The sequence below is a fragment of the Nyctereutes procyonoides genome, unplaced genomic scaffold (assembly GCF_905146905.1).
Source record: "Nyctereutes procyonoides isolate TBG_1078 unplaced genomic scaffold, NYPRO_anot_genome, whole genome shotgun sequence".
Taxonomy (NCBI): Eukaryota; Metazoa; Chordata; class Mammalia; order Carnivora; family Canidae; genus Nyctereutes; species Nyctereutes procyonoides.
The window spans coordinates 18,098,609-18,108,626 of record NW_026575128.1 but is presented as its reverse complement, the minus strand read 5'-3'; the positions used below and the strand labels follow the sequence as shown (position 1 = coordinate 18,108,626).

Sequence of the window (10,018 nt, the reverse complement as noted above, 5' to 3'; positions counted from 1 at the left end):
AAACTGAGTGTGTGCTCACCCAGCTCTCACGTCTCCTCCTCTACAGCCACATGTGTTAGGGCAGGTGCACCTCTCCGCACGTCCACAGTCGCCAGGACCCCAAGCCCCCTGCAGAGGAGCACCCCATCAGACCCCTCCGGGCCCGGCGGGACCCCCAGCCCGGGCCTCCCATCAGAATTGCCTGGGAATCTGTCAAGGATGCCAGGAAACAGAGTCTGTGGGGAGCGGGCTGGGGCCTGCCCGGGTGTGCTCAGCTCCGTGGGGGGCTGATCCCCATTCCCAGTGAAGAGCCCGCGTCCCCACCCCGGGTTCCCCCCAGCGCCCACATCCTCAGGACTGGGGTTTAGCCACTTGGCACTTTGTACTCCTTCAGGTGGTGAATTCCTGTCTGGCTGCCCCAGGACAGCGTGGGACAGAGAGCGCAAGACCCCAAGGGAGCGGCCCCCTCCCTTCCAGGTCTCTTCCATGATCTCAGGTCTCACAAGTGCAGGGGAGGGAAGACCTCTGCCTCCTCCCTCTGGGCCATCCCTGTGCCTCCATAGAGAAGCAAAGCCCAGACCAAGGAGAGGAAAGCGGGCACATTTTTTGAGAGAAAGACAGAGCCAGGGCCAGGTGGTGGCGGGGGCGGGGGGGGGTGTGGGGGGCAGAGGGAGAGGGAGAAGCAGACTCCTTGCTGAGCAGGGAGCCCTACTCGGGGCTTCACCCCAAGACCCTGAGATCAGGACTCGTGCTGAAGGCAGATGCTTAAGCCATGGAGCCACCCGAGCAGCCCTCCTGTGGCTCAGGGAAACCACGGCTTCATGTCCTCCGGTACGTGCTGAATTGTCTGCCCCCACAGCTCAGGCATAGACCCCACGTTCTCAGAAGTGTGATCAGATCTCAAATGTGACTGTACTTGAGTTAGGACTTCTGAAGGAGTGACTGAGTTGAAATGAGGCCCTCAGTATGGACCCCAATGCCAGGTGACTGCTGAGCGTGTAAGAGGAGGAAAGGTGAACCACAGAGAAGTATTGGGGTGCACAGGGGCAGAGAAGACCCGCAGGGGCACAGCAGCAGGGCAGCCTTCTTCAACTGTGGAAGGAGGCCACAGCAGAACCCGAACCTCCAGAGCTTTGATGTTGCACTTGTGGCCTCCAGAACGGTGAGAAAATAAACTTCTGTGGTGTGAGCCACTCAGTCTGTGGTATCTTGTTGTCGCAATCTTAGCCAACGGATGGACCCTGTCCCCAGTTCTTCCAGTCCTCTTGAATTAAGTCTTTTATTTCTTGAATCAGTGCTCGGTGGGCCACCTTTTTCTGCCCCCACCCCCCACCCCCAACACGACTCCTCCCATCACAGGTCGGGACTGGAGCGGTGGAGCTCGCTGTTAGCGAGGGTACAGGGGAAGGCTCCACGCTCTCCTTGCTCATCCCAGGAATGGGAACAGGTGGATGAGACTCTTTTCTTATGCCAAGGTTTCAGAGTTTGGGACATCCTCACCCCCTCAATACTAAAAACCAAAAGCTTGGCCAAGAGGATGTAAGGAACAGAGCCATCCTATGTCCATGGGTCTGAAGACTCAGGATTATTGAGCTATCAATGCTCCCCAAATTGATCTATACAGTCACCTCAATCCTAATCAAAACCCCTGGGGGTTGAGCTGATTCTAAAATTCATACGGAATGCCAAAAGAACTATTTTTTTAAGATTTTATTTTCATGTAGTCTCTATATCCAAGGCAGGGCTCGAAATCACAACCCCAGGGTTAGGAGTCACATGCTCCACCCCCTGAGGCAACCAAGGGCCCCCAGAATTGCCAAAATGACTTCTCTTTTATTATTTTAAAGGTTTTGTTTATTTTTTCATGAGAGACACACAGAGACAGGTAGAGAGACACAGGCAGAGGGAGAAGCAGTCTCCATGCACGGAGCCCAATGCGGGACTCGACCCCGGGTCCCCAGGATCATGCCCTGGGCTGAAGGCAGATGCGAAACAGCTGAGCCACCCAGGCTGCCAGAACACATTGTTTGGAGAGAATATACAGAGATCTCATGTAAATTTTGTGGTTTGTAAGTTAAATTGTTAGTATTTAATACTTTTAGAATATCCTGGTGTTACTTTCCCATGACTGCTATTCATTGTTGTCATCACCTATATATTTGTTGTTAAGGCATCTTGTTTCATAGGAGTAGAAATGCTGACTTATTTCAGGCATCCTTGGGTGATGTCCCCTTTCCTCTTCCTCTCATTATCCCCCTTCTTCCCTTGTCCCTTTTGATTTAAGTAGTTTGATGGGAAGAGCCATAAAATTTACCTCCTCTTTACTCTGCAGCTGTCAGGTACAGTGTCACCTATCTTACCTCCATTCGCCCCAGTGAGGCTGGCGCCCCTTTCTCTGCCCCAGTAATTAAATGCTTTTGTACAAACGTGTACCTATTTCTTTTTTTATGTGTACCTTTTTAAAATATTAATTTGAATTTTCAAAAGTTACTTTATAACTATGCATTTCTTTATATGATTTCTGGATTAATAGACCCCCCAGGTAGACCACAAGGTTAGTAGGGACTGTGGAGTTTTTCTCCCTTCATTGTTGTAGTCTAGCATGCTGGTTATTTTACTTTTTATTTATTTTATTTTATTTAAAAGGAATTTTTAGAGTTTTTAAATGAGATATTTGTGAAAACTTGTGAGAGGCCGGAATAGACCACTGTGAAATATAACTCCAGGAAACCAGAATATGCTACCACAAAATAGGCCATTATATTTGGTTTTCACCTGGTTTGTCTGTTTTTCTTTTCATGTTGGGAGAGAGAGAGAGAGAGAGAGAGAGAGAGAGAGCAAGGGCCTGTGTGAGCAAGGGGAGGGGTAGTGGGAAGAGGGAGAGGGAAAGAAAGAATCCCAAACAGGTTCCAGGCTCGGCACAGAGTTGGCTGTGGGGCTGGATCTCATGACCGTGACATTATGACGTGAGCTGAAATTTAGAGTCAGGCACGTCACCGACTGAGCCACCCAAGTGCCCCATGCCACTGCATTTGGAAGCAGCTTTTCTCAGCTGAGATAAACAGTCAGTATTCCTCATCCATAAACTGAGCATCGATAGGGAACAACTGGATTGACACTGATCTCTTGTGAGTCTGGCTAGTATAAGTTGTCACCTCCCGGTCTCTGCTCAAGCCCAGGTGCAATTCAAAATCGCAAAGCTGAAGAGCTGCTCTTGGAACGTGATGGCCAACCTGGATTCCTTGGCTACTCATTGAGGCCAGACATTCAGGACGAGGAACACGGCCACCTCGCTGGAAATGCTGTTACCTGGGTCTTTTCTCTACCTGTTTCAACACGGGAGTCATTCAATCATGCAGGAGGCTGAAGATACAAGGGACTCTAATGTTCAGTATTTCTCCTCCCCGTACCTGCTTGAGGCCTAATTATCTGAAGTGAAGATTTATCTTTCTCTGCATCTCTCTTGCCCATTTAGCAAACAGAATTCTCAGCAGTTACTTACTTGTGTCCTCAACATTTCCTTCTGCGATTTACTTCCTGTTTTTTACCCACAAAATGTAAATTATAAGATCCGTTCTTGAAGAAGCTTACAGTTTTTATTTTCTTAATTTAAATGCAATTAAACAATGTATAAAGTGTTACTAGTTTCAGATGTAGAGGTCGGTGAATCATCAGTCTCCCATAAGAGCCTGTGCTCATTGCATCGTGGGGCCTCCTTAATGTCCATCACCCAGTTACCCCATCCTGCCCTGCACCTGCCTGCCGGCGACCCACAGGAAGGTTACGTTCTAAAGTCCTTTATCCCAGTCTACGTCTCTGCCTAGTGAAAATGATTATTATCAGATAAGCTCATTCCTGCTATGATCACCCACGTAATTTATTATTCCCAGGAAACATAACGCCTTAACCTGCCTAAAATCCCTGCATTTTCTTAGAAACACATTTCACAAATGTGTCCATAACACGGACCTTAAGCCTACATTCTGCACAAATCATATGCAAGTATAATCGATATCACGCAGCCTGTAACACCGACACTAATCACACACACCTAACGTAGATAAATGTCCTACACCTTGGGATGATCGAATTCATGGAGGGAAGGGAAGACCTTTCCGTTTGGGTGGAGTGAGGAGAGTCACTCTCAGGAAACTCCTCGGTTCAGTAAAGAGAGAAGCCAGGTGAGCTTAATCTTAACAAAAGTTAAGAGCAGACCAGGTAAAGGAGGGCAGAGGGTATTGGAGGCAGAGAAACCATGCAGGCAGTTCCGACCGGAAGACGCCACGTGGTGTGCAACTCAGTAGTTGGAAGACATTGGCACATCAACGTAAGGGAACGGGGCGCGAGGGCTGTTGACATAGGCAGGCAGGGGCCACCACTTGGGAAGCACTGGTCATGCTCCTCCACCCTGGGGGTGTGGGAGGACTCGCTCTTTTCCTATTTTTTGATGTGTACCACCCGGATGTCCTCTATGCCATCAACATACCCGTTCCCGCCACAGTGGAATTCCAGGTAGCTGTAGCTGCTGTGCTCTCTGTAGCCCTTTCTGTTCTTCTCCCGGTAGCACCGGAGTATTAGGAAGGGATGCTGGGCCCATATATATACGTTTCTGTAAGGATCTCTCCACTTCCTGAGGCAAATATGCTCGATTTTGTGCCACAAGGTATAGATGAAGATGTGACCGTTCCTGTCCTCTGGAGCTTCTCTTTCCCTCATGAGATCGTTGCATCTGTAGTCGCTGAACTTCCAGCTTGTGCTCAGGTAGTGCTGCTCCATGAACGCCCTCCAGGACAGGTTCTGGCCGTGGACCAGCAGCCCGCAGAGCACAAACAGCAGGGCCAAGAGAGGGCCGAGCATCGGTAGACAGGATGCCATCTCCACCGCCAGAGCCACCTGCACGCTCACGGGGAGGAGACAAGAGAGCATGATCTCCACCCTGCCCTGAGAGCTGGCTTGCACCTGAGAATCGCTTTGCCTGCCAACGTGGGGCCCAGTGTCACCGTTTTCTTCCCAGGCTTGAGACCATAAATCTCATTGCGTGAGAAACTGTACAAAAGCTGAAAATACGCTAGAGCCTGAGTGAGACAAACACAAGACGGTCAACACTTGGTGGAGGTTATCGCGAGAAGTTCACACGTCTCCCGTCGGCCTGCTCTTCCCCCCAAACCGAGGAGCCAGTCACCCTCTCGTGAACTCTGCTCCATAGTCCAGATCAACCTTCTAGGAGCATGGCTCTAAGGGAAATTGGTATTTTCAAGCTTCAGAGCTGTGAAGGGGAAAGCGTTGTCACCGCTTAAGGGAATGCGGAAGACGGGTGAACACTTGGGTGATATTTCCCGAGCAAGAAGGCTTCGGGTCACTGAAATCCCAGGCTACAGTTACACTGACTTTGCAAGACGGTGCTTATCGAATTCTGACTCCTTATCAACTTCCCCAAAGCTTGTGTGAAGCCCGCTGTCACTTCTGACTGTGCACATCCTTCTCAGAGGCCATTTCCCTCAGGGTCATGATTGTAAATCATCTGGATTGGTCGTTAAGAATGGGATCGTATAGGAAATTTGAAATCTTGTTCTAATCAATTAAATGCCAAGCCTGAAATTGCCCTCACAGGAACTCCCCTGGTCACAATCAGGGCATAGGCTTGTGTGGGAAGGTCTCCCCTATGAGCCTGCTCTCTGTCCTCATTGACCATGAGGAGTACAGCGGGTCCTAGGGCATCTCTAATCGGGATCTCAGCTCTCTGAGCGCCGGGTCCTCCGATGGGCCTCGTAATAGCTGCCTCGCAGACCTGTGAGAGTCTAACGAGACGAGTACGTGAGAGCACTTCTGAGACTGCTGCAGGGACCCAGGGCCGGCTCCCCCACAAGGTGTCACAGTGCATTTGATTATTGGACCTGAAGCTACTTGGAAAACAGCCAGTGCAAGGACCCTCAGACCCTCTTCTGTCCCCGTAAAAGTAGAAAATGACCTCTCATATGAAAGGGACCCTTCCCGTCCTAAGAAATAAAAAGACGTTCTTATCACCAGAGAGAGGAATACTACTAATTTTCTTACATTAATTTTTAAGTAAGCTTTTTGCCCAAAGTGGGGCTTGAACTCACAACCCTGAGATCAAGAGGGGCATGCTGCACTAACTGAGCCAGCCAGGCACCCACCAGCCACAGGGATTCTAAAGCCAGGAAGGCTCTGTAAACAAACTTTCTTCCTTTTTACTAACCTACTAGGTCAGGTCAGATTCTGCTTTGGATTCCTTACTGATTAAAACTCTCAGACATTTGTTTTCACTGTCCTGTCAATTCCTAACAAATGTAACTTCTCATTGTTGAAAATGTCTAAAAACTGTCTGCCTCTGTCATCTCTTTGGGATCACACTGCCACTATTGGGGCTTTATGTCCATATAATAAAAATTCGGGGTTTTTTTCTCCCGTTAAATCTGTCTTACGTCAACTTAATCTTTGTTTAATTTAATTTTTTAAAAATATTTCATTTCTTTATTTGAGAGAGAGAGAGAGAGAGAGAGAGAGAGAGAGAGACCGTGTGTCGGGGGAGGGGCAGAGGGCGAGGGAGAAGCAGAGTCCTCACTGAGGAAAGAGCCCCATGCATGCTTCCAACCAGGACCCTGGATCACGACCTGAGCTTAAAGCAGGTGCTGAGCCACCTGAGCCATCCAGACGTCCCTGTCAACGCAATTCTGAAACTGGCTGGAAGAACCTTGAAAGAGAGAAGGAAATTTTTGTCCTCCTCCAGTGTATCAAGGGCTATATGAGGCATAGACGTCAAGTCGGAACATTCACATGGGTGGCTCGCTCCACCTTGTCTACAGGACCTCAGCAGGATAGAAGACCAGGATTCAAGCTGCCTCAATGTATCATCCTTGGGAAGACTGGGGAGGCAGCGGGCGTAGGGGCGAAGGGGGTGAGGGGACAGATCCCACCGGTGGGATTAATCCTGAGTTGACTTCAGGTCTTTGCTTCTTAGAAATTGGGTCACTTTCCAATCTGAACTCTACCGCCTGCAGGTTCAGTGAGGCCCCGTCCAGTGTCCCCGGCCCTTTCCTCTCAAGCCTCCTCGACACCAACCCCAACTCTGACTCCCCCTGTTCAGATCCAGCACTTACGTGTCACTGCTCGAGGAAATCGCTACGTGGATCTGAAGAGTAGAGAGCCAGGAAGTGTGCAGCAGTGAAGAAAGGGGCAGTCGTGAGAGGTGGGGCACTGGGACTGATGAGTGTGGCGGGGGCGGGGGCCAGTCTTCCCTGTGAGCCTGCTCCCGTGTCTTCTCATCCAGGGCGCTTGGGTTCACTCTGAGCATAGCCTGGAGCACAGGTGTCCAATATCAAAGACTCACTTCTGGGCACAAAAGAGTGATAAGGCCCTGGGCAGTGGTGACCCTGGAGGAGGGTAATCTGGAGTTCCCAGGAGACAAGCCCAGATCGATCTCCTAGACTGGCTTCCTTAGAAACTTGTGGAGAAAATTCCTTGCATGACTAGGCTATATTCTACGGGAACTTCGGGGAAGCTAGAAAAAAATAAAACCTCTTGAGTTATGAAACGTAGAATCCTCATCCCGAGGGGCAAGAGCCAAAAGCCGGTAGAACAGCCGAAACAAATTGAAGAGAAGCACAGTTAAGAGGTTGATGCCATTTAGGAATATGTTATGGATGAAATACAAAATTAAAAACGGGGATGCACACCGTGGTTATGATTCTATCTGAGAAGAGCTAAGAGGAGTGAGAATGGCAAGGAGAATGGAAGGAACACCGATGGTTTTATATTTTATTTATTGAAAAACGCCAGGCAGATGAAAAACGATATGATTTGTTTTGAGTACTCTATATTGGTTTGTATTTATCTACATTGTTGACTTTTTAAAAGGTAATTCCTCACCTTAGGAAATGAAATGAGCCCGTGAGAGCACAAGGGAAGGACTTCCTAGGACCTGCCAAGAGGGACAAAGAATTCCAGAATTCTCCCTATCCTGGTGAACTTAGCTTCCCCTCTCCCGGGAGGCCCATGGCCTCCTCCGTCCCTTCCCACTGGGCCGTCCCCTGTAGGCCTCCATGTGGGCAACATCACGTTCCCTGCTACTCCTGGCACTGTCAGTGGCATTTTGAAAAATGAATTTACAAATGGAAAAGACGCCTTGAAAGAAAAACTACTCTTTGTCTCAAATCAGCTGATTGAGTCAGGCCTGGATGGCCTCCTGCGCTCCCTTCCCGCCCACCTAGGACAGCAGGGAAGGCAGCCCAAGGCCCAAGGGTCCTTCCTCCCCCGCATCTTGCTGTCTGCGCACATTGTCCTTCGGTCCTTAAAGGTTCAACGTCATCTGACCCAACACTCAAATTCTGTTGCCGCCGCACGCAGAGGGGTGACACACTGTGACTCATGCGGGAGCTGTGTCCTCCGGGAGCTGTGACATCCCACCCAGGGCTGACCCTCCTGGTGCGGGCCTGGCCTTGGGACGCCCCTGGGGTCCGGGTCCGCAAGCTGCCCAGAGCTCCCTGGCGGAGAGGAGAGGTGGGGCTGGGGAGCCTGGAGGGGGCAGCGTGGGGGCAGGGGGCGTCGGGGCCTCGGCCAGGCTCTGCGGGCACCCGCCAGGTGCAGCCACCCCAGCAGACTTCTGAGAGCCCCCAGAAGGGGGAGGCTGGGTGGCTGGCGGTCCGGCCTGCGACCTCTCATCACAAGGTCAGGAAGTCGAGCCCCATGTTCATGCAGTGTCCTCGAGAAAGAAGAAAGTCAAATAAGGCTGAGAGGTGAGAGCTTCAGGAGTGTTGCCCAGGTGCAGGGGCCTTGAGCCGCGGCCCGGCCGAGCGGAGTACCAGGAGGCAGGTCCCCGAGCCCCCTGTGTGGCTCACGTGGAGGCCCGTGGGCAGCTCAGCATCATCGGGGACCCGGGGACCCGCTGAGCCGTCGAGGGGCAGCAAGTCGACCTCGTCGCCAGGACCCCGGTTACCAGGGAGGAAGAGCCCCGGGTGGCCACGTGCTGCGCAGCCCAGTGTGGGCAGCCTGAATCCCGGCCCAAGCCGCCACTCCGCTCCCGAACTCCGGCCTGGCCGCAGGACAGGGCCCTGAAGAGCTCAGGTGACCAGACGGTCAGAATGTCCATAAAGGGCCAGCCAGGGTCTCACCTTCTAGGCTCCATACGGCGCCCCGCCCCCCCCCTCCTCTTCCCTCTGGTTTTCCCCTGGGTGGCTCATAAATTAATAATGATTACATCAGTAAATGTCACAAGCAGTTCCAACGTGATCTTGGTTTATGCCCACGTGTGCTCTCTGTGGACCAAGGTCACGTGCCTGGCGGTGACCAGGAAACCTCTGAAGCATTGCCCGCTGTGGACCGTGGCGTCTGGAACATGCCGGGCCCGCCGAGGGGTCCCCTCTGTCCCGTCTGCTCCCCCCGGCGCATCTGGCAGGAGGTCCGGGCACTCCATGGGGGACCACGTGTGGTCGCTCTCATGCATTGCGGGTCTTGCACACTTTTCCCCTCAGCAGGTGTGCAAAGCGGTGGATTCAGGCCTGATAACAGGGGAGGGTGCCTTCCGCCTGTGGGGAAAGAAGGAGGCCATGGGACCCAGCACGAGCCCCCGCGGGACAACCCGGGCACCGGCCTCCATGGCCCCAAGAGCCGGGCTGCAGCTCCTCACACGCCATCCAAGTGACCGGCACCCCGGGACGCGGGGGTGCCCCGAGCCTCAGGCCCTGACTCACTGCTCAGGTCACTCTCGTGTCAGATGCGGGACACACAGAGGGCACAGCCACCCGAGGACGCAGCGTCCCGGAGGCCTGAATGAGCCGAGAAGGGACCTAGGGACTGTGGCCTGCTTAGAGACACTGACCCTGTGGGATCTTGGGGACCAGCCCTGGGCCCAGTTGCTGTTGCAGGCAGCAGGCCCAGCGACGTGGAGGGGATCCGGCAGCTTGGCGTGCTGAACCTCTGCGGCTGAAGAACGCGGAGAAGTGCCGGCTGCAGGGAGGGCTTGCTCACCTCCCCGGGGGCAGGTCCTAACCCGTCCCCAGCCAGGGTGTCTCAACCCAGAGGA

General features: G+C 52.3%; 1 protein-coding gene across 1 annotated transcript; it reads right to left on the bottom strand.

Moving 5' to 3' along the window:
- Positions 1–4,416: 4,416 nt before the first annotated feature.
- Positions 4,417–4,905, bottom strand: LOC129520610 (epididymal secretory protein E3-beta-like). Its single transcript, XM_055341712.1, has one exon. The coding sequence runs from the start codon at positions 4,903–4,905 to the stop codon at positions 4,417–4,419; it is 489 nt and encodes a 162-aa protein (XP_055197687.1).
- Between the last annotated feature and the right edge of the window lie 5,113 nt (positions 4,906–10,018).

Coding starts and splice junctions, on each gene's coding strand:
- LOC129520610 (XM_055341712.1), bottom strand. CDS start 4,905: ATGCTCTCTTGTCTCCTCCCCGTGAGCGTGCAGGTGGCTCTGGCGGTG.